Source organism: Erithacus rubecula (assembly GCF_903797595.1).
Source record: "Erithacus rubecula genome assembly, chromosome: 14".
In the NCBI taxonomy this organism is placed as follows: Eukaryota; Metazoa; Chordata; class Aves; order Passeriformes; family Muscicapidae; genus Erithacus; species Erithacus rubecula.
Window position 1 is genome coordinate 4,848,668 of NC_136666.1, and position 23,327 is coordinate 4,871,994.

Genomic DNA, 23,327 nt, shown 5'->3' on the forward strand with positions numbered 1-23,327 from the left:
TGCTGAAAATGCAGTAGGGAGTGTGCTCCAGCCAGCTGGGATCCACTACAAGCTCATTCCATGGCTGGAAATATTAATGGCAGGTGCTGTGGGGAAGGTGATGAAATATTGAGCTGACCCAAGAATGCAAAGACACATTCTGGAAATAAATTACTGTCTCTAAATGCGTGGCAGAATACTTTGAATTTTATATGGATTTGACCAGATACTGCTTGTAGAAAATACTGGGTTTTCTTTACCAAGTACTTGCCAGTTTAGATAGGAAGGTGACTATAGACAGTGAAATTTTAGCCAAATTATTACTGACAGGTGTATATACATGTATGTGTATGTGTGTGTGTGTGTGTGTGTGTGTTTGTGTATAAACTGTCCCTTGAACAGAAGTGGATTTCCTTAGAATTGTACTTGGACACAAGGGCTCTGCTCTGTAGGTCTTTAAATTTCAGGTTCAGAATTCTATAATCTGCAAGGGTTTTGCCTGGATTAGTCTGATGAGTAATTTTACCTTTTAAATCAGCTGACAGAAATACACTGAACTTACCAGAATAATAATAGTAAAACTCACAGACTCAACCCATCAAAATCTTTCTCCTCCTGTACTCTTTCAGCATGATTTGTAGAATGTGAAGGATTTCTGTGTTTGCTTAGCTCAGAATTAGCCTTGTATTCCCACTTTGGTTGGTGGTCATGAGCAGTCAGCAGGTTGAAGGCATTTGTTGGTTTTGTGTGGTTGTGTCATACATTTTTCTGTGACTGCTTAGCCTGAGCTGTTTGCACTAAGGCTCTGCCTGGCCATAACTGGGATGCTGGGTACACATGAATGTTCTGCTGAGGATCTGCTTGTTGGTTTTAGTAATATCATCCATCAAGCTCCAGCATGTACAACAATATTTGTGCTGTAGCAGACAAACAGTGTAAACACTGCAGTTATTTATAAGAAAACTGGCCATTGAGTTAGGAAACTCTGTGTGGATGTTTTTATTTATTGAAAATGAGTCCATCAGTCTAATCAGACTTTGTTGTTCTTGAAATGACAGGAAAATAGAAGACTGAAGTTAGATTTTTATTTAGAGTGTGTATCTCTGTTTAAGAAACCTGTACACTCATGTTTCTTATCTTGTGTGCTCCAGTTTGTTTGCTTTTCTGGCTCTGTCAAAGAGCAAATGTTGTCTCCGACTTGGTCTTGTCTGAGTCCAAGAGTGGATGAAATTCCTGCTATAGCTCTCTCGACCTGTGTTCTGTGCACAGACTGCACAGTCTTCCTGTGTTGGCATTCTCTGGGATGTTTCTCTGCATCTGAGGAGCTGGGAAGGGTGTGATGCTCCTGGCTCAGAGCAAAGATCTGGATTCTGAGAGCATTTGGCCCTTTCCATGATGAAAAACCCATTGCAGCCAGGATTCTGTTCAATGCACTGATGGGTTCACAGTGTCTGTGAGCCACAGCATGATCTGAACACAGAGGTAAATAAAGCTCCCTGGCTTTACACTTAAGAAAAAAAAACAAAGGTCAAGCTTCTGGGGGTGGAAACTGAGTAAAAGAAGACAGGAAATTATTTAATGCACCTTTTCCAAAGTGGGGGGTTATAATTTGTTGGTTCCAGTGAGACTTTGATCAAGCCTGTGCTGATTTTGATAGCTGGTCCTGTTAGAGCAGGTGTAATACACATCCAGCTTGTTCTGTGGGGATGCCATGAGGCTGATTATGTTATGATTAATCAGGTGGCTTTGTTGGGAAATGGTTCTCATGATATGGCAGCTGCCAGGAGGCCACTGCCACTGGGCTCCCAGGCAGGCTGGTTCAGAAATACCCAGAAAGTGCAGCTGTTCCTGCTGCAAATTCCCTGCAGGAGTCCTGAGTGGGGTTTGACAGCTGAGGAGACCCTGCAAACTGTGCTGCACACTCAGGACAGGATACTCAGTCAGGGACACAGGGATTTGGCTCAGAAACTGGAAGTGTCACCCAAGCAGGTATTGAGGAGCTCCTGCATTTCCTGGGGGTGTTTTATCTAGAAACACTTGGGACTAGAGGAGGCAGTTCTCTCCCTATTGGGAGAACTTCAGCAAAAAGCACTGGGGCAGTAACATGAGCACAATGTGCATGAAAATGTCCCCTGGCTCCTGCAGGATCCTGTGACAATTTTCTTCAGTGCTGTCACTCCTGAATTCAGTCCATAAAGCCCCAGGACTGGGACTGTGCCTTGACTTGTGTCTGTGAGGCACCAGGGACTCTCTGGCTGCTGTCAGTCATTGCAAGGAGCTCAGTGGTATTCATCCAGATTTGTGTTTTCTTTCACTGGAGCTCAAGTTTGAACATGAGAGATTTCTTTTTACTAAGTGTGAGAAAAGCTCTGGCTGGTCTTTTCAGAGTGAGAATTTCTCTTCAGCTGGTATAGATTTAAAGGTGACATTTTATTGTTGAGAAATCTAGAGAAAGAGGTACTTAAAAAACTAGATCCAGGACATATTAAAAATATCTCCAGCCATGTTACCTCTGAAATTAGCCATTACTTCTCTTCAGTCAGGCTGATGCTGTGATGTGTTTATGTCTGCATAAGCTACTGTGGGTCATTCCCTCCCTGGGGAGTGGAGGCCAGGTTGGACAGCTCTGTTTGGGAACCCAGAGGAGAGGCCCTGTGGATTAGTAGTAACCCAAATATTTTAACCTGGTTTGGTGATTGTGTCTGTGCCCTGTGTGTGCTTTGTGCTCGTATCTGTCTCCCCCAGTGATAGTTGTTCCCTAATATTTTTATAACTCATTGCTCAGTTGGAATAAAATTTGAGATTATAGGGCTCAGAAATATTAGTCTTTCAGAAATTTTCTGAAAACTAGGAAACCAAGTAGATGAAGGAGCCATCTCCCTCTGATGCTGCCAGTGAGGGAAAGATTGCATCATCCATGTTTACATGAGGATCCCCAAGTGAAAATGTTAATCTCTAGGAAATCAAGCCATATTTTTTACAGTAAATTCTGGGATTTTTAAATTTATTCTCCCCTCCCTTTCCACCATGCCGTCGTGCTCTGCCAGAACAAATGTGATGCCTGTTGGTAGTGTGCAAGGAGAGGAGCAGAGCCATGGCACTGTCCACTGCCATGCAAGGATCATCTTCATTCCCCATCCCTGGTAGCAGAGGTATCAGCCAGGGTGGAGGTGCTGGGGTCCAGCTTTTCAACCCAAGTTCTGACTTAACAGAGTAACTCAACCCTATTAACCTTATCAGGCACAGCCCTCGAGTTTGTCAGCCTTGTCAAGTCAGGCCTTGAGGTTAAATCAGCACTCACCAAAGAATTAAAACAGAAGGGCTGAATCAAGAATTTCTAAATAAGTTTATCAGTGCTGGCTGGCAGCTCTCCAAAGTGAAGCCAGGAGCTTCAGCAACCCTGGAAATCAGGATGTGGGAGCTGCAGATGTGAAGTATCACAGGAGCAATTTGGAAAAGCATCTGTTAGATCACTGTGCATCATCCCATTTGCTGCCTGCCTTCCCTGCAGCTCACCTGTGCTGCTCTGATGTTGCCAGGAGAGCAGCTTTGGCATGCACAAAGTACCTAAAAGTAAAACACAGTTTAAATATTAACATGCTTCTAAAGTACAGATTCATTCAGGTTTTGAGAGTAGGGATTGCTGAGTCATTCTGTAAGAACATGGAAAAAATTTAATGGGGAGCTGTGGAAGAATGCCATTCATCAGCAGCACAGGTGTTCAGCCATCTCCAAGTTCAGCAGGCTGGGCTGACACTCTCCAGACACTGAAATATTGTTCATTACATATTACTGAGTGTTGTTTAACCATTGCAGGACTGATCTTTCCTCATGAACCCACCTCTGACCAACACCACAGCAGGGTGAGATAGGCATGGCTTGGAAAAGCTCTTGGAATCTTTTGATTTATTTGCAAAGCATCATGACTTGCTTAGTGTTTGCAACTACAGGAAGGGAAAAACTGGAACTGAATGCTGGACCCTGACTGTTTGCTCTTAAAGCAGATGCTGTTTGGTACAGAGACTCCAAATATTTTTTCTGATTTATTGCCAAGTCTGACCTTGTCTTTTCATTCTGGAAGGGAGATAGTGAGGAATTCAAAGGCTCCAGAATCCCTGCTGCTGAAATCCATGTTCTTCTTTGTTTAGCAGTCTCATTAAAAAATCTGATTTGATATTTTTCTTCCTTTTCTCTGAATTCAGGCCCTCTGTTGGAGCAGGTGGCTCAGATGAGTTGCAGGGACAAACTGACAAGTCCAAAAGTGAAATTCACAGAACTCATCTGAAAAAAGGAAGATTAAAATAGTCCCAGAGCTGGTTTTGGAACCTTACACTGTTTGCAGAGCTGCAGCTATGGCTGGCAGTGCCAGGGTTGCTTTTCCATTCCCTGGGAGATGGTGACCTGCAGATGGGAATCCATCCTGAGGACAGGTGCTGGCAGACTGACACAGGCATGTGGCAGAGTGGTGGGAGTGGGGCATTAGAGACCTCGAGCACTTATCTTTCTGCTGGCAGAGTTTTTGCCTTTTTCTCTTTTTTTTGGTGAGTTATTTATTTTCTGAAAGATGCAGTTTAGGGGACAACTAATTCAATTCTTGAGTTCAGGCCTCTTCCACTAGCCAGCACAGGTCAAAATGAAAATACTGAAATACTGATTTTTAATAACATCTGGGAAAGGGTGAGATTCATAAAGGCTGTTTAGAGCAGGTGGAGCTCTCTCCTTTTGTCAAGCCATCCAGCAGGGGAGAGATGTGGAGTCATTTTTATCCTGTGTCTCTGTGCTGCAGCCACTGCTGTGAAGGACAGTTACTCACACAGCTCCACAAACCCTGGATCCAATGCTGAGTCCTGCTACTGCTTCCATGGGTTGCCTGCCTTTTGCATATTTTCATGCTGATGTTCCCTTGCATGTGGGAAGGGAAACTCCTGCTTAACTCTGCAGCAGTTTGTAGAAAGGACTGGTAGATTCATCCACTGAACACCATGAGTCCAACACAAGATACTCAAATCCAAATGCCTTTGAGCCCCAGGCAGAGGTGACTCTCCAGGGCCAGGATCCAAATCCTGATTTGCAGCTTGGTTTCACAGTTGTTGGTGATGTTTTCTTTGAGTTCTCAGTCTCTGTTCCTGTAGCCTTTCAAAAAGCATCACATCTCTGCTGCTTTCTGCCAGATCTGATTCCTTTCTGGTGTGAGATATCCCTGAACAATGTCCTCTGTGCCTGTCTCTTTTTCTCTCACTATCTTGTATCTTCGGATTTCCATCCCTTGTTCCTTTACCAGTTCCAGCAGCTGTCCCTCCTTTATGCTCAGGTGCCAGTTTTGCCCACACCTCCCTGCCTGAATAATTCCATGCTCTCAGACTTGTTCAGTAATTCTTCAAGTGAACCCATGATGCCTGAGACTTCTGACCCAGGGCTGTAGATCCATTTTTCTCCAGCAGTAAGTACACACAGACATTCTCAGGGAGCTCATCTTCCCTTCTGATCTTATCTCCTGCCCTCCTTGACCCCTGTCTCCCTCAGAAGTGACTCCCTGCTGCCTATGAGATCAAAGTCATGTTTCCTGAAGCCTTCTGGAAAACCCATATTATCTCCATTTGCTACTTTTCTGTCCCTCTCTCTTCTCATTCCCTAATCTCTTCCCATTTCTCTTCCTGCCTTATTCACTAAATTTGAATTATGCCAGGCTTCTATATTTTTCCCACCACTGTGTGCTAAATTATTCAGTCCAATTCCCAACTGGAATCCCTCTCTCAAATCCACCTGGCCAGCTCTTCCCCTGCCTTTCCTCTCAACAGCTGTCCTAATATATCTTACTTTGAGTAATGAAGCTCATGCAATTCTACGTGTGTGTGTGAGCATGGAGACATTCAGCACCAGGCAGTGATGTCTGTAAGCAGATGGTGAATTAACTGCCTGGATTTGGGAATCAGCATTCAGGGATGATGATTTCTGATTTGGTCTAAATGTCCCAAAGTCATATTTAACTAGAGAAGGGATTGCAGGAAGGAGCTGTGTTTGAGATCTGCATTCAGCAGCAGCCCAGGCTCTGGGGAGTGTTGGGGAGAAGCTCTCTGGAATGTGGCAGTTAGCATATCAAAGTAGAGTAAACATGGAGATGATACCCTGCTTCCTCTGCCCCAGTTAATTAAGGCACTCCTCATGTCTCCTTGGATGGAGAGGATTTATTAATGTGCTGTCATCCAGGGAAGTGATGGTTTGCTGAAAGGGAGGAGCCATTAATGGCATGGAGGATGTCACGCTAAACAAAGAGCAGATGTCAAAGAGACAGGGAGTTTCTTTTATCTCCTGCTTTGCTGAGGTCTTAGATCCCAGTGTTTCATCATAAAAGCTTAGAAAAGTGGGGCTGGAAAGAACTTCAGGTGGGCTTTTAGTGCATTCCCTTGCTGCAAGGCAAGATCAGTGGTAACTGTGTCACAGATGGGTGTCTGCTCCATGCAGGGTGCTTGTTTCCAGCTTCTCTGAAATCAGTGAACATCACACCTCTCCTCAGGTATGGTCAGTGTGGTAAATGTTCATGATCACAAATCCTGCTGAATGGCACTGGAAAGGAATGTGGTTTCAGAGATACCCATGCCAAACCTCTGAGGGTTTCCAAAGGTTGACTGCTCTTATAATGCAGTGTTAATAATGTTTTTGTAGGCCTCGCTTAAAGAGGTCTTTTTGGCCAAAAAAAGTGTTAGAACACCTCTCAGCTGTTCTCATCTCACTGCATTCGTGAAACAGCTTTTGCTGGTGTGGGTGAGGACAGACATCCTGAGGCTAGGAGAGGTCTCAATCTCTGGAGCTTTTCTACTGTCTGGACAGCCCCCTCTCCCTAAATCAATGAATTAGCAGAGTGTAAATCCAGTGCAGATAACATTGGAATAAAGCTCTTGCCATCTTGGGGAATGTCTGTGTGTGGGCAGCTTGGTAAAGGAGCAGATAAATGATTCATCCATTCAACTTGTAAAAGCTCAGGAGGGTTCCCAAGAAGCAGAAAAGCCCTGCAGAAAGACAAAGGTAAAGCTGAGGGTCAGCTGTGCTGGGGAGGGGATTCCACATGTCCCATTAATTGCTGTCCTGCAAGGTAATTAAACAGAGAAAAGGAAGATAGCAAAAGCACTCCTTTAAGCTCTGATGATTAAATCTTGCTGCCTCTGCAGGTTTCCAGACATGAAGAGGTTTGGCCTCACAAAGGTATTTTTATCAGGAAGGTACTGAGGAGGGCAGCTGGTTAGGGCCAGGTAATTTGTTTAGAAATGGGGCAGTGCACTCCTGCCTGGGCTCCTGTGTGGGATGAAAGAATTCAGAAGTTCTGTTGAGCTGCAGTGGTGCCATAGCTAAAATGTGGGTATTTCTGCCTGAATCACAGTCCTTTCACAAAGATTAAGGCACATGGTTGAATCTGGCTTGTTCAGATAGAGTCCTGGTCTTGTGGAACATTACCCAGGGCTACTCATTAGACCCTTAGGTGTCATATCACTATTCAATACCAAGTATCTTCAGATATTCCTAATAATCAGAAAACTATCTCCTGCCAAAGGTATTTACCATTTCACTCATTTGTGCTTGGAGGAACTCATGTGCTGAGGAATTTATCCTTGTGAGTTCCAGAAACATCAGCTGGTACTGTGAATATCAGGGAGAGATTTGATCTGTTAGTCCTGAAGGGTGAGTATAATGAAAATCAGGAGATTCAGAAAGTACCTACACTGTTTCAGCTATTTATTTTTCTTGCTGGGCTTCTGAGATTCTGACAGCAGTTGTGTACACTGGAAAGGACTTTGTTTTCAGAGGAAGAAGTTATTTTATTGGGCACTTCAGGACAGCTCTCTGAGTTCTGGGAAAATTGTGCTGCATCCCTGCAGGTCATGGTGAACAGAGTTTTACAGGCGTCATGTTGAAATTGAGGACAGGTTATGTTCTCCAAAGGGAGAAGAGGATTCTGTGCTGATGGGTACATTTGCAGTAAGTTGCCCAGGTACAGAAGGTCAGGATGTGGTGGGTATTCTCAGGAGTTGTGGTGGCTTCTATCAGGTGGTCCATGACATCAGCTCTTACTTTATAAAGACTTGAGTTCAAAATACTGTGACTTGCACTGGTGTGATTATTAACTTGTTTTCGTACCTGACTCTGGCTGTGTCTTGTGCACTGTAACTTCTGTAGTTGTAGTTCATGATGAGTGTGTTGTTCCAGTGTGGTTTTTGTTTAATGCAGTAATTATGAAAATTATTGCTAAGGGAAACAGTTTCCACACTAATATTAAACTCTAATGGAAACCATGTTGTTACTGCAAGATTAACAGAATTTGCATCTTGGAGGACTATCCAGCATTAAGCAAATTAATCTGTGCCACTAAAATTGCATGTCCAGCTTTGAATTAGGACATTCTCATAAAATGAAGGAACAGCTCACCCTGTTCACTTTTCTGGATGATCCCTATAAACCAAACTTGGCCTGGAGGCTCAGTGGTGACAGCCTTAGCCTGTCTGTGAGGGCCCTTCCATGGATACAGTTCTTTTTCACCTGGATACCACTGACTCCTGAGACCTCTGTTTATTCAGCTGTAGAACAGTGCTAGTACCTATCTTGGAGGCAGTTTAGTGGGTTTCTTCTTTAATGTTTCTTAAATTTTGGAACCTTTTCTATGTAGACTTTATAGAAAGGGAGAAGTGTTTTTCATTTTAAGTATCACAAGCACTGAAAGATTCCCTTGGTGACTGACTTGATGTGTAAATACAGGCAGGGCATCTCTGTCAAACATATCATTGCCATTGAATGGAAAGGCAGAGCATGAATCACTTCAGGGTTTCCTGATTTTACTCGTGTAGGATGTTGAGAGAGGCTACAGGAATGTAATTGATGGCAATGTGCGAGCTGCACAAATTGAAAATCATGGGAGGATGAGAAAAACATCAGCTCAACACCAAACTAGTAATGATGGGGAATGGGAGTCTTGCTCTGAGCATGTGGATATGCAGGGAGTCTCCGTCTGTGCCAAGCAGACTTCAGGACTGGGAGTTTGGCTCCCTTCCCAACAGCAAATACATTGAGCAGGAGGAGAGCCAGCCAAGTTTTAATCAAGTAAAAGTTCTGTATCCAGAGGTGGTTGGCAAAAGAAGAGATTAAAGTATTAGGAGTGCAATGAAAACAAGACATTAGAGAGTTGAAAGCTGGAGTACCTGGACAAACCACTTGCTGATTGAACACTCCAGAGCCATCAGGAGGAAGCCCCAGGTGTTTGGATAGGACAAAACAGGAACCCACACACCAGGACTTGTCTTCTCCCAGCTCTGGCCGTGCCTGTGGCAAATGTGTAATATCCTCATGCCTTGCTGCTGGGATGGATGGGATCATTCCCCTTGGAGATACTGCTGGTGGAGGGCTCATAGCTGGCAGGAAGGCCAACAGCTGCAAACTGTTTATGTATGACAAGTTTTTGGATAAATGTGAGTTTACACAGTTGCCTGTGTCCCAGGGTTTGCTGTGGAAGTGCAGAGAGCTCTGCATGTCCAAGCACAGAAGTTATGGGTTGTAATTATGTAATTTCTCAGGAGAGAAAGGAAAAAACCCTCATGCTTGGTAATAGTAAAAATAGTAATTGGCTTTCCTTTCCTTCTTCCACTGATGCTCCTGCTTGACCTTTTTTATATATTAAAAATAGATTTGTGGTAATTGCTGACAGCATATCTGAAAAATAAGGACATTTTTGCCCCAAAGAAAGGCACTATCTGTATATTTGCAGAGGCACATGAGAGTTGTGGGGTTTTCTTAAAAAATAAACAAACAAAAATCCCAGTTCAGCTTCCTTCCCTATTTTTCATTTTGACACTCACACACCTGTCTCACAGATAAGGCCAGAAGCAAAATTGCCAAATAAAACCATTTCCTCTTGTATTATTCCCAGCCTGGTAGAACCACAGCATGCCAGGATTTTCACAAACGTGTCTGAGTTCATAAAGTTTTTATTCCAGTTCTGCAGACTTGAAAGGCTCAGATAAAAATCTGGAAATTTAAGAGGCAAACAACAGTTTCCATTCGTCCCAATGAAGACATAAATCATGTTAATGCAGCTACCAAGGCATTGTGCTACTATTGTTGTTGCTCAAAGGTGTATTTTTCTTATCACTGTACTGGATTACAAGAAAGTTGCATTTATGTTAATGTTTCAGATAGATTGACTAAAGAACTGGAGTATGTTTGCAAGTCAATAATTTATTTGCAATTGATATTCTGATGAAAGGAATTAATGCTAAAATGTATTGGTCCAAAAGAAAATCATAGCCTTAGGAAATAGTTTGATCGAAAAAATAGATTTCAAAAACGTTTTTAAAGCAAGCTTTTTAAGGCTTAAAATGTGATACCAATTTGTTATAACTGGCTTGCTGTTCCAGAATGACTCTTACTAATAAGCACTCAGCAGTTCACAAGCTGGACTTCTTACTGAGTTCATTCCATGTACTGCAAAGTTTCTGCTCTTCCAGGATTGAATTTCTCTGCCTAGTCCATTTCTGTAATAATAAACTAATTTTAAATGGCTACATTTTTAAATTGATCATTGCAGATATTATAAAAGGGCCACACAGGATTCACATTAAGCCCTGAAAATAATAAAAATACATGACTAAGAGTCTGTAACTGGGCCACAGTCACTGCTTCTTTGACCACTGGTGGATGTACAAGTCCTTTAATCATTACTTTTCCACCTTTGAATAATGAGGGTTTTAGCACAGAGCAAAAGCCAAAATAATAATGTGGATATGCATTGCCAGGTTCAGTGGGGATTAGAGCACTAAACAAAGACTTCAGAAGAATTACTGTTTGGGATAATGTATTTAACATTTTAATTGATATTTAACATATTTTAATATATTGGCAGAATTCTAGACTGTTTTGCTGCACCACACCTCCCAAAAATGGGAAAGTTGCCCCCTTCCATCTCATGATGGCAAACATTGACCCAGCCTCATTTCATGAAATCTCTCAGAAGGAACTTGGCATGAATAATTTCAAGCAAAACTGATTTGCCTGATTGACCCCTGGGCCTGAAATGCAAGTGTTGCTTTTTACTTAAAACCTCCTGTGTCAGATACAATTGAGAGTTACTGGCACAGATTAATGGAAGATAAAGATGGAATAATCAGGTTTAGTAGTAAGAATAAATCACTTTTGGTAAAAGTCCTGCTCTGGTCATTTCTGCCTAAAAACTGCTGAAAGGGAACCAAAATATGTCTCCATATCCATTAAAAGTGTCTTTCAGCTGACTCAAATACTCGGTTTTGCCTTCTCTTTAACCAAAAAGTGACACATTCATTGGACCACCAGGTGTGTGGACAATCTCAAAACTCTTTCTCAAAGAAGGCTGTTACTCTGAGCAGTTCCTTGATGTCCTTTGAACTATTCTGCATGTAAAAGAAGCAAGTCAGTGCAAGAAAAATTCTGAAATCCAGCTCCTTTTGGCCATTGATTTAAAAGGTTAAATTTTGGTATCTTTTTGCATGTGGTATGAATCTGCCCTTTCACAGTCAGGATTTTTAAAGTAAGCAATTGTTAATGCCTGATTTTTGCCTCCTCTCTTTGCTGCAAGTGCTGAAATAAAAGGCTGTTGCCCATTTCTTCATTTCATCCAGAACACCCCTGGTAACAAATGTCCACATCCTTATTCTTGTCAATACTCATAAAAACAGAGCCAGGCTTCTTACAGGTCTAAAGTTTTACATTTGCACTGATAAACACAGCTTTGTCAGGAGTGGGAAGATCATGACTCCATTGCATGGTCATGGTCTGTTCCTTAAAGGCAGCTCCATCCAGCCACTCCTCTGTGGAACTGGTACTGCAGTGAGGAAATAGATTCCTTTAACTACAAATACAAATAAAAGCAGATCTATCCCCTGTGACACCCTGAGCTAGCCTGTGATGCCATCACAGCATTCCCAGGTGCAGTGACACTCTCAGCAGGCACACTGACTGCAGGGAGGGCAGATGAGGACTTTTGTTTTTCCATAGCAGAGGTTTCATGCTGTAACTTTTGAATTCCTTTTTGGCCTCAGCCTCAAACCATTCGTGGTGCCCACACAAACAGGAGAATACTGTGCATGGATCAAATCCTAAATTCCACTCAGCAATAGGAGACTTGTGCCACCTACATTGGCTTTGTGACTCACCAGCAGCACTTTGCCAGCTCTCCTGGCTCTGACAATCTCACTTTCTTTTAAGCATGAAAATAAAGTAAAATCTAAGATCTTTTCAGAGTCTCTGCTTTATTGTTTTATTCATTCTCCCTGACTTCATTCTGAAAATCGGGAGAGCTCAATTCAACTGCTTGTTCAGACTCCTTCCCTGCATTTTCTAATGTTGTAGTAGAAGGAATTAGTAGACAAGTTTAGATGATTTTTTGGGTCAGTGAAATGTATTTTCCAATGAAAGCAGTGAAGGTGAGTGTGTTTTACTTATTTCCTGTCTGACAAAACTCTGGACTGATTCTTTACTAGGGTGAGGAAGCAACTACTCAGATGATTTTGTGTGGAAACTGCTCTAATATTTTTCATTCTGGTCGCATTTCTGATCTCTTTGGTTGTTACTGCTCTATGTTTTGAGTGAATGAGCTGTTTCACTGGTTTTGATGGGAACATTCTCTGTGTTTTTGTTGCAGGAATTGCTTACTTAGGAGGTGTCTGCAGTGCCAAGAGAAAGTGTGTTCTTGCTGAAGACAACGGTCTCAATCTGGCATTCACTATTGCACATGAGCTTGGGCACAAGTAAGAACTTGTCCTTCTGTTTCCTTCTTTACTTCTGCCACTGCAGGACACTTTTATTTAAAGCCAGACAAGTGCAATTACTAGTGTGGCATGTTTTTTATGATTTCATAAATGTAGCACATTGATACATAACTTAATTTTCAGGAGGCTTATGTAAATACCCATTTTAGCACACATCAATCTTTCTAGTTGATCTTCCCCTGTTTTCAGCTTTCTGTTCTGATCCTGATTATCACAAAGAGGCCTCAGTCTCTTAAATGGTTGACAGTAATAAAGACAAATTCCACTTTTTTTTTTATGTGTAGAACAGATCCACAAACCAACATGAGCTTCAAAATCTTTGAACTTGCTATGTTTTCTCTGAAGTTCAGGTGTCTGTGTCAAGGAATTTAATAGTTAAATAGTTTGGTAATGGTTTCATCTCTGCATGTGAAGTAATCTGCTGTGACTGAAATGGTAAACATCAGTATTTTGGAAATGCCCTTAAGCAGAATTATTTGATCAGCAGAAAGAAATCCTATAACTTGATTTATCAGCTCAATCACACCTAAGTATGACACTTTGAACACACTGGAAAAACAGGAAAAAACTTGATAAATCCTAGTCCGACAGAAATTTGCAGGATGAGATTACTGGGTACTTTCTGCAGGTGACTTTGGAGACTCTTTAAAGCAGCCTATAAATATCCCATGGGCAGAAGAAAACAAAATTGACTTGAAGAGTCAGCTGCATCCCCTTAGTGCAGATAGTGAGTTAACCAAAGATCAGCTCCCCATTCCCTGCTCTCCAGGCCCAGTGTCACTGCACTTACTCATAATACTGATGAGCTTTTCCCCCTTTCCATTGGCACCACTCTGGTTGCAGTGTCACAGCTGGATGTGGAAGGTACAGAATTAGGCCAGGAACGAAGTTAAACAGTGGGCAGGACTGTACCTGGGGGGTTTTTAAGCACTCCTTCCTTTAGCCTCTCTGGATGTAAGGTAGGAAATCCCACCTTTGCTCCTGTAGTAAGAAGTTGTGCCTGAGTTTTTTCTGCACCCTTCCTACAGCTCATGTGTCTGGTGTATCTTCCTTTCCTGCACTAAGAAGTATTTCACAGCTAAGTCAGAGCCAATGGAGCGTGTTCAGGTTCTGGCCAATCTCATTCCATGACAAATAATTACTTTATGGCAATGTATTTCAAAGTTGCATGGAGGATATTTAGGTTACCTACCAAAAATGAATCTCCTGTTCACCCTCCAGTGACACCAAAGGCATCTGAGCCAAACCGAGGGTGGTTTCAGCAGAAATGAAGGACATTTGGTTTTGGTTTTATTTAGATTGCATGCCAAGATGTTAAACTGAGCCTAAACTTAATAACAAATTAACCTGTGGGTAATGCTAAGGGAAATTCAGCACTCATCTTTGGATGGGCCAAGAGCAAGAGGGAAAAATACTTGAGCTGCAGAAAATCCAGCTGTGTGAAAGAGTGAGACTGGTCTGCCCTGGTGTTTGCCAAGTTTCTCAACAGAGCTGACAAGCTTCCTTCTAATAATGCCTTGCAAAAAAATCCCCATCATAAATAGGGGATGTAATGCTTTCAGATACAGCTCTCCATCTGTGCAGAAAATTGCAAGATCCATTTTTTTTCTAAGGCCATTTTTGGTGGTAAGATCATAATTTCTATCCTCTGATGGTTTTCTTTCTTTGCCTTCCTCTTGGAAAACTATTTCAGGAGTGCTGGGGGAAGTGGAGGGTCTGTAAGGGCCAGTTTAAGGACCCAAGGCATCTGGGTAATGTGGTTCTAGGAGGGCACAGGAGCCAGAAAGGCTCCAACTGGAGGTTGTAGGAGCTGTTGGAGGATTCTGCTGCCACAAGTGTTTGGGGACATATTCCAGTTTCTTACTCCACAAGGAGCTGCAATTCTGTGTCACATATTGGGGCAAACCCTTCTGCCCCCTCTGCCTTGCCACCATCAGCATAATCAATTTCAGTGTTGCCAGATCAAAACAGAGGGGGGAAAATGTCATATCTGTCACCCCCCAAGCTGTGCATCAAAATCATGCCCTGTGCTGTCACCCATGGCCTGGCTGCTAGTTTCAACCTCTGACCAGTTGCCTGGTGCCTTTCTGGAGGCCAGCAGAAATCTTCTCATGGACCTTACAAGGTGCCAGGCCTTATTCTTCTGGTGTTGGACTGCAGTGAGATGCTCTGAGCAGTCCTGTTACAGCACATTGTGTGCAAGTAGAAGAATGCTTTGCAGACTTTACTTAAAGACTCACAGTTTTTAGGTGAAATGTCAGGAAACCCATTGCAGACATGAACATGAAGCTGACATGAGCTTTAAAAATGAAAACCAAGGAAAACTAGGTGCAAGTTTCCTAATTTAAAACAAAATCCAATCAAAACTTACATCCATATTGGCAAAAATATAAATTTTGGAGAGCCATAATTTTGAGCTTTATTGAAGTCTGATTTCCTTATGAGTGTAGAAAAGCTGAGATTTATTATTCTTTCCTTAAGACTAACAAATGTCTGTGGAGATCACAAGCCCAGTTTGGCATTCTCAGATAGTTTCTGATGTGGACTTTGGAAAAAGTGAATGGATTACTAATTGATGTGTCAGATTCCTAATCTGCCACTAATGTCATTTGGACTGACTGCAAAAAACACTATTCCGGACAGCTGCACTGTGAAAACATGGAGACACCATTAAATAGCTCCATTAGGATGAAATAAGTCCTTAGGAAAGTTGAAGGATGAAAGTTCATCTTCAGGTTTAACCTGTGGGGTTGTTGCTTGATGATGGGGTGAGTGATGTGACATTTGTATTTAAATCTTAAGTCTATGTTGATAGTTTTGGTCCATGGACACAAAGGAACATCCATCTGTATTTAGATACAATTTTTTCTACAAAGGATCCAGGAGAAGAGTCTTGCTGTTACAAAAAGGTAACAGACAGGGAGCCCAGGGAATGTGTATTGAGACTGCAAACCACAAACTTCTTCCCACACAAGACAGGACCCTCAGCAAGCCTTATTCCTTCAGTCAAGGTCAACAGTGGATCTCTTCTAAAACAGCACACTTGAGGGTAACCACAGTTTGTTGGATTTTATCCAGATTTTGCTGGGTGGAGTCGTGACCTACACAGAAGGGAGGACAAGATCACGTTGGTCACTGAAGTCTTAAAATGTAGTAGCCTGAGGTCTTCGTATTATAAACATAATATGAACACCAAGCATTTCTTACTCTCATCCTTCCTCAGAATTGCAGGGCAAGTCCATCAGTAAAAAAAAGTGCCCTGCTTTTGGCACCAGGATCCTGATGGGTGCTTCCCTCCTCCTCCCCTCCATGAGCTGCAGCAGTGTGAGGCTGATCTGAGATGCACCCCCCAAAGACCACCCTGAACAATCGACTTGCAGAAAAACAGTGCCACTTCCCCCCTTCCTGGTTCTCCCTTTGCCTACAGCAGTGACTTTGTTACCATTTTCAAGTCCTTCTCCAAAGAAAAAGTCAAATAAGTTTTTTGAAACAAAAGCTGGGATTCATCCGTGTATCCGTTATCCCGACCGGAGTGGGGTGGGCTGCAGCCAGTGGTTTTTCAGGACAACAATACCAGCTTTGTTGCCATTCCTGTTTCTTTCAACAGCCTCAGCTTTCCTGGTGTGGGACAGGGTGAGAAGGGAAGATTCCCATTCATGAGCCAGCAAAAACTGGCACTGGCTGGATGGGGAGAGAACAGCCTGAGGTGGTGTGGCTGAGAGCCACGCTGGGGCAGATGCCCTTAGGAAAGGGGATTAAAATCAACTGACAATAAGCAAGGAGCTGGCTCTTGCCAACAGCCTGAAACCACATGGCTTCAGACTTGAAGCTGAAACAGATGAGGACAAAAATGAGTCCAAAGGTAAAAGCCCATAATGCACAAACCAAACAGCTCAGGGCTTGGAATCAGACAAGAGAAGGGTTTGGAACCAGCAGGTTTCTCTCTAGTGTGCTTATTTGCTTTAGATGTTAGGTATTGATAGCTGTAGCTTGGTTAAAATTACTTCAGAGTGCATAATTATCTGCTGCATGATGAAGTATGGCCTTCATGGTGTGTGTCCAGCATCATGGTGTTGCAGGTAAGGGAAAAGCACCTGGATGTTCCCCTTGTGGCCTTGGACATGAGAATAACATTGGCTTCCCTGATCTGTAGTTCTGCACCCAGCAGAGAGATTCATGCAGATGTGCCAGGAAGTGAATATACTGCAGGCTGAAGAGGAATGTCCCTGAGCAGATCCCAGAGGTGCAGAATGGTGTCCTGTAACAATTTCCACCAGCAAAGCCCAGTCACTGTGGTGCAGCTGGTCAGGATTCCTGAGATCCAACCAGAAAACTGTCCCCCCTCTTCCCTGCCCTGCAATTTATAAAGAATTGGTCATAATGTATTTTAAAAATGAAAATTTTCATGTGGAAGCTGAGGACCACTGCAGTGGTGACAGATCTGTTCAGGCAGGTAATGCTGCAGGGTGCACCCTGTGCTAATTTCTTTTTCTGGATCAGCCTGTCCTGCCATTTCAATCAGAACAGTGCCAGCAGCATTGGATCCAGTCAGCCAAATCATGGTGGTGGAGCAAAGGCAGTGGTTCTGGAAGCCATGGAGAAATGGAGAGACCTCTGCTAAAAATTCTCTCCCTTTATCCTGGGGTTTTAACATTTAGGTGCAGGACGTAAGAGCTGAGAAGCTGTTTTGAAAGAAAAAATGCCAACAACCCTATCTTTTTCAGAGCAGCTCAGCACAGTCTAACCCTTGGACTCAGGGCTCTACCTGTGGAGGCAGCTGAGTGTAGTTTCTATCCTGGCTGATTTTAAACATTAACCCTATTAAAAAAAATAAAAAATCTCACCTGGGCTTCTTTTTCTTCTCTGTGTTTCTCTGAGTTAGTTCCACATTTATCAGTCAGGTTCTGCCTGACCTGAATTTCTGTGGAACATTTTTCTTTGTTGCTGTTGCAGAAATACACGTGACCCCAGGTTACTTCATGCCTCCCAAATGGCGTGAAAACCAACATTACTTCAGTTGTAGAATCAAACATGCAGAAGCACTAAAGTCTCAGTTTCAGGGTTATCCAGACAACTTCAGTTATAACTCTGCTCCCTCTGTACTGTAAATGAGGCCAAACTTCTATTCACAGGGTAGGATTTCAGCATGTAAAGGCTTTACTTTAACAAATGCCCACAGGCATCTTATTCACTCCTGTGAATTAATATTTTACTATAAGAGAGCTCTTGCAAAGAGGTGACCATCCTGTGTGTCTGTAGGGTAACATCCAGTTAGAGATGGCTCAGGGATGTAGCTTGGATCTGCCCAGTGGCTGGATAAACCTCTCCAGTGGCACTGCTGGCACTTTGGGTGTAGTTCCTGCCTTGTGTTGGGGAACTGGGGTTCCCTTGATGCCTCCATAAACCCTGTGTGGCCCTTCTGACCGTGCTGTGTGTCAGAACTCACATCTCTGCATTTGGAATGGTGGAAAATCAAGGTCAGTTGGATCCCAAGGAGCACTGGAGCCAGAGGCAATCCCATGCAGACTTTATGCTAGCAAGCTCAGGTATTAATGACTTTGCTGCACCAGGACTTTCCGAGTAGCCAGAGAGTTGGATCCAGGCAGTGCCTGCCCCAGTTCTATTCTCCTGGTGCCAGAATCCCTATTGAAATCTCACAGGAGGATGTAGCTGTTCCAATATATTGCAGTCTCAGGAGTACTGGGAGTGACTGGCTGCTGTGTAGACATACCCTGAGGCTGGCCAAAAATGCTGGCAGCAGTCCGTACCCACCCTGGAGTTGCTAATTTTATTTTCTGCCATTTGTGTTGTAAATCTGTTGAGGAATGTCTCTCTCTTCGTGTTCCCAGGCTCCCTTTTCGTGCTCCCCTCCTCCCAGGTTTCATTCTTCTTCCTTGGATAATTGCAAGCACATTTTCACAGTTAAGTTCCCCTTCTCTGTACAATTCCAAAGGACATAATGGAACACTGCCTATTTCATCATATGTGATTGCACATCAGAGTGGTATGATCTAACCAAAGCAGTTATTTAATAACAGGTTCTGGTTCAGAGAAAGAATAGGTATAGCCTAAAATTTCAGGAGATGCTTCTTCCACTTCTGGTAACACACTGAGGAGTCTGTTTTAGATAAAGCAAATTATTATTATGTACCTTAGTAGCTTGATAATAACTTTCTGAAAACCATGTCCTGAGTTAGTCAAAAGGAAGCAGAGATCAAAGACAAGTTTAAACATATTAAAAATATATATATCAGTGGAGACTTCTGCCAGCATGGATGATTTGACCGGGGGAGGAGGTAGTGGTGGAGAAAACAGAAATTGTGTTGGCCCACTCTAAGACAGCATAGGACACCTGAGTAAGTTAATTTGAACCCCAGAAATAAAAACTCTCTGAGGTATTGACTTTGTTTAGGCAGGTTGTTTTTCAATGACAGTGGGATCACGCAGAGAAAAATTATACAAAAAAGAAGATGATGTGCAAAAATCACACAGAAAAAAAGAATACTGGAGAGGAGAAATTGAGAGGTGTAGTAGTGTGATGCTCTGGATAAGCCTCATTTTAAGTGTGTTTTTTTAGTTTTATGTGAAGCTGCAAGATATTTCCCAGTGCATTTACTGAAGCTGCTAATCCTGGCATGGTGACAAGGTACCTTCTCTCTATCATGATTATCTATTTCACCTTTGTACCATCCAAATTTGCAGGTTTATTTACAGTACTGGAATGTAATAACATTGGAACTGGGCGTGGGAATGTCCACATCCCGTTGCTTTCTGCACTCTTGTGGCAAACATTTGTTCTGGGCAAGGGTTTCTTGCTGCTTTGTGCAGGATCTCTGTGTCATCCCTAGGGAAACAACATTCCCTTGCAGTCCCTCTTAATTTCTTTGTTTTTGAGCATCTTGTACAGCTTTACTTAACATAATAAAACTGCACCAAACAGACGAACGACAGCCATTTAGAAACACAATTTTCATTTAATCAATAGCTTTGTAGCTTTGCCAGCTCTGCCTTTCTTTTTGAAGGCTTACTCTGCTGAGTAAGCCAGGGCTGTGTTAAGTAGCTGGGCCGTAATGATTTGGCAAACCTTGCCTCTGCTTCCTGCCACCAGGGTTCTGGTTTCATACTCCACTGGCTTTGCTGGCAGCAGCCTGGTGCACCCAGTGACCCAGAACACGAGGACAGTACAAGTCCCCATTGTGCAGCCTCCCACTGCACACCAGCACAGGAAATATTAGGTTTGTAAGTGCCATTTACCAAATAATAATTTGTTTTTATACAAGGGCAGTGATCTAGATGAAATATTTACTTTTCCACTAGCAGTTGGGTTCCAATAGCCTGTAACCCTTGCTGTCTGCCTGGCCTGCTGAGTTCAACAGGTTCCAGGTGAAAATGACTTCCCGAGCTGGGGAAGGTGATAAATCCCAGACTGTCACTTGGAAAAGCCTTTGGTAGTAAGTCAGAAGCAGCAGCAATGCCAGTGGAAATGTTGTTGCCTCTAAAAATGTGGTTCCCTTTAGCTGTTACGTCAGTGGAAGGCTGTGCTGGGGTGGAAGAGGGTTGGCTGCCTCTTGGCCAACAGTTGTGCTGGGAAATAAAATTCAGCAAAAAAGAGTTTAAGGGAGAAATGAAATAAACAGGCCTGCTTTGTTCTCAGTGATCCCTTTCCATTTGCAAAATCTTCCCTACATCAGATGCTGGGCCTCTTTCCATTGCTGGATCCAACCCAGCAGGGAGTTTGTTGTTTGTATCTTTACTTGAACCCCAGTTTCCATAAAAAAAGAGGTAAAACAAATCAAAGCAAAAGGAATCTGATCATAATGGTTTGCTCTCACTTGCTTGAAAAGTTTCCTTCCTGTTGGGCTCTAATTAGCTCAGGGCCTTAAAAATGAGTATTTTTCACTCTACCTTCTTTCTCTGCTCCAAAGCCCACTGGAACACTCATCTTATGCACCACATCTTATCCACATTTGGGACAGTTTGACCTCTCAGAAGTTTCTCATGTCCACCTTTTGGTAGCTGTTTCTCACCTGTCAGTGACAGTCCAAATCCTGCCTGGCTCTTCCACCTGCTCCCTGCTGGGCTCCCTTCCTCCCACCCTGCTGTTTGCCAGCATCACTCTGGAGACAGCTGATGAAGTGGCAGCTTTCTAATCTAGCTTTTAAATATTCATTTTAATTGCACACAGTAAGACTGGGCTGCAGTGTAAATAAATGTTCCCTAGAAACAGTTTACTTCTTGGTTCAGGTAGTCTCTGTATTTAGGGAAAGTATTTTTCCTTCAAAGGAAAAGTAGAGCTTTCTTTCTTCCTCCTGAAAATACAACCAGCACTTTTCAATGGGTGAATTCTTTCCTGTCTAGTTCCTCCTTTATCTGAAGTAAAGCTGCTTGCTGTGTAACATGGGTTAGATTTAGTCCAAGAAGGCAGAATTCTTCCCTACTATGCATCATGAGTCACCATGGTCAAATTTTGATAAAAGTGCAGATTGCTTGCATTTAGTAGCTTTAAAGAAATGCTGCAAACTGGATTTTCCCAGGAGCATTATAATAATGACTTTTTCATCAGCTTTCCTGCCTGTGTCCACAAGCATCACTTCTCATCTCTTCATTTGAAGTATCACCAACACTGTGTGTATAATTTACCTCTTTTTCCATTATTTCACTGTTATTGACACATTTCCAGTACTAATCCATATATGATCCTGGGGGTTTTCTTCAGTCAAAGAAAAAGCTAACTTGTTTGCTTAGGAAAATATATTCATATTTTCTTTTTATATGTTAAGTACTGCCTTCCGTACCTGCAGCTGCTTCTGAGTTGTTTATGTGTGTTGAAGTGACTTTACCAGGTTTGCCAAATGCAGGAGCCCCTCTGAGGGGCTGAATGAACAGAATAATATGAGAAAATAATAATTAATATGAGAAAAGCTCATACACATCTCCAGAAAGTTGTCACCAGTTGTGACACACACCCTGCACCTCTTAGCAGCAAGAGACCCTCTAAAATAGTATCTTCTTATGAAAATAACAGACTTTTTTCTTTCTCTGTGAGTTGTCTTCACATTATCATGTTCAAGCCAAAGTTATTCAAAGCAAGAGTATCTTTCCAAGGCACTTTTTATTTTCCTCATGTCGCTTCCTTAGACAGTATGAAAGCAAACTTGACTTTATTAACAATGAGGTTTGTAGGCAACCAGGCCCACCCATTACCCAAAGAATTTCATTTCAGTATTGGTCTGAACATATAATTTCCAAACTGCTTTGATACCAAGCCATAATTTGCAACATTCCTGTTTGATATCGAGTCTCTCCCTGCTGATAAAATGAGTGAAACTGAGATAACTTGCTGAACTTCTACAATCATTTACAAACAGCCAAGGCCGGGTGGTTCTGGTATTATATATTATTTTACCAGCTGAACCATTATGAAAAATCCCAGGAGTTTAAGGGGCTGGTGTATGGGAGTCCACTATTTGAAACAGAATTTTAGAACTGGATCATGCATTTTCTGTGCAGCTTTTTTCCTAGTCAGTTCTGGTGGCTTTTTATCATTTTTGGAAGCAAAAGTGAGCCCAGAGGTTTGTTACTGTCAACTGCAGTCACCTGTTGTGTTCAAAGGGGTCACATAAGGATGGATTTCTTCTTGAACTAAATCTGCCAGTGATTGACAACGTGGACCAAGAAAGAGGATGAAAAATATTTCTGTGGAAAGGACTTCTGCTGCTCTGAGAGCTATAAAACACATACCCACTGCCTTGTCTGGGAACTACAGAACACTTGATGCTGGTAGAATTTATATATTGCATTTACTTCACACCTTCTTGTCTTTTGATGTTGGCCATCTCCTCCTTCCCACCTCCAGGAATGGAGAATTCATCTCCCAGTGTGGGGAAGGCAGCCAGCTTTCCTGACTCCTACAGTGCATTCCCCAGGCTGTCCCACTTCACCAGCACTGGGCTGTGGGTGGCTTCCTGATGGGGCATGGTGTGGGACATCTGGGTTACTCGTGTTGCACGTATTTGGCAAATATTCCACACCATTTCTGCCCTCTCCTTGCTTTTCTTTGAAGGGTGTCTTGTGTTGCAGCTCTGCATTCAGGTTTGGCACTTGATCATTTCATGCAGTTGACTGGAGGTTTTCAGTGGTTTCACAGGAGTTTTGGAAAAGTGATTGCACGCAGAGTTTCCCCTGGGGTTTCTGACACTGTGAGTGACAGAGCTGTCAGTGCTCACTGAGCTTTTGTCTCTCTTCCCTCGTGGGTGGGAAATCCCACCCAGCTATCCCGGGGTTTGGTCTTTTTTCCACCCTACAATTTATATTCCCTTTTCATCTTCTGAGGAAATGCATGTCACATTTTCGGAGGTCTTGTTCTCACCCACTTCAGGCAGTGCTGAAAGCAAACAGCTTGTTACCCTTCAGCTTGTTCCTTCTGCTGTGCCCCAGGGTGCTTTCCAAAAACAAGGAGCTACAGATGGAGCACAGCAGCCTCTGTGCAGTGAGCAGTCCTTCTCTGCCTACCACTGGTTCATTCATAGTCATTGTGCTCCTTCTGCAACAGTTCTCTGTGTTCTG

At 42.8% G+C, this 23,327-nt stretch overlaps 1 protein-coding gene across 1 annotated transcript in view; it reads left to right on the plus strand.

The window, feature by feature from the left end:
• Window positions 1–23,327, plus strand: part of ADAMTS17 (ADAM metallopeptidase with thrombospondin type 1 motif 17) — a 155,979-nt gene that overhangs the window by 44,913 nt on the left and 87,739 nt on the right. Inside the window, 1 exon segment of the mRNA XM_079318073.1 lies at window positions 12,635–12,740. Coding sequence (XP_079174199.1) covers window positions 12,635–12,740 — 106 coding nt within the window.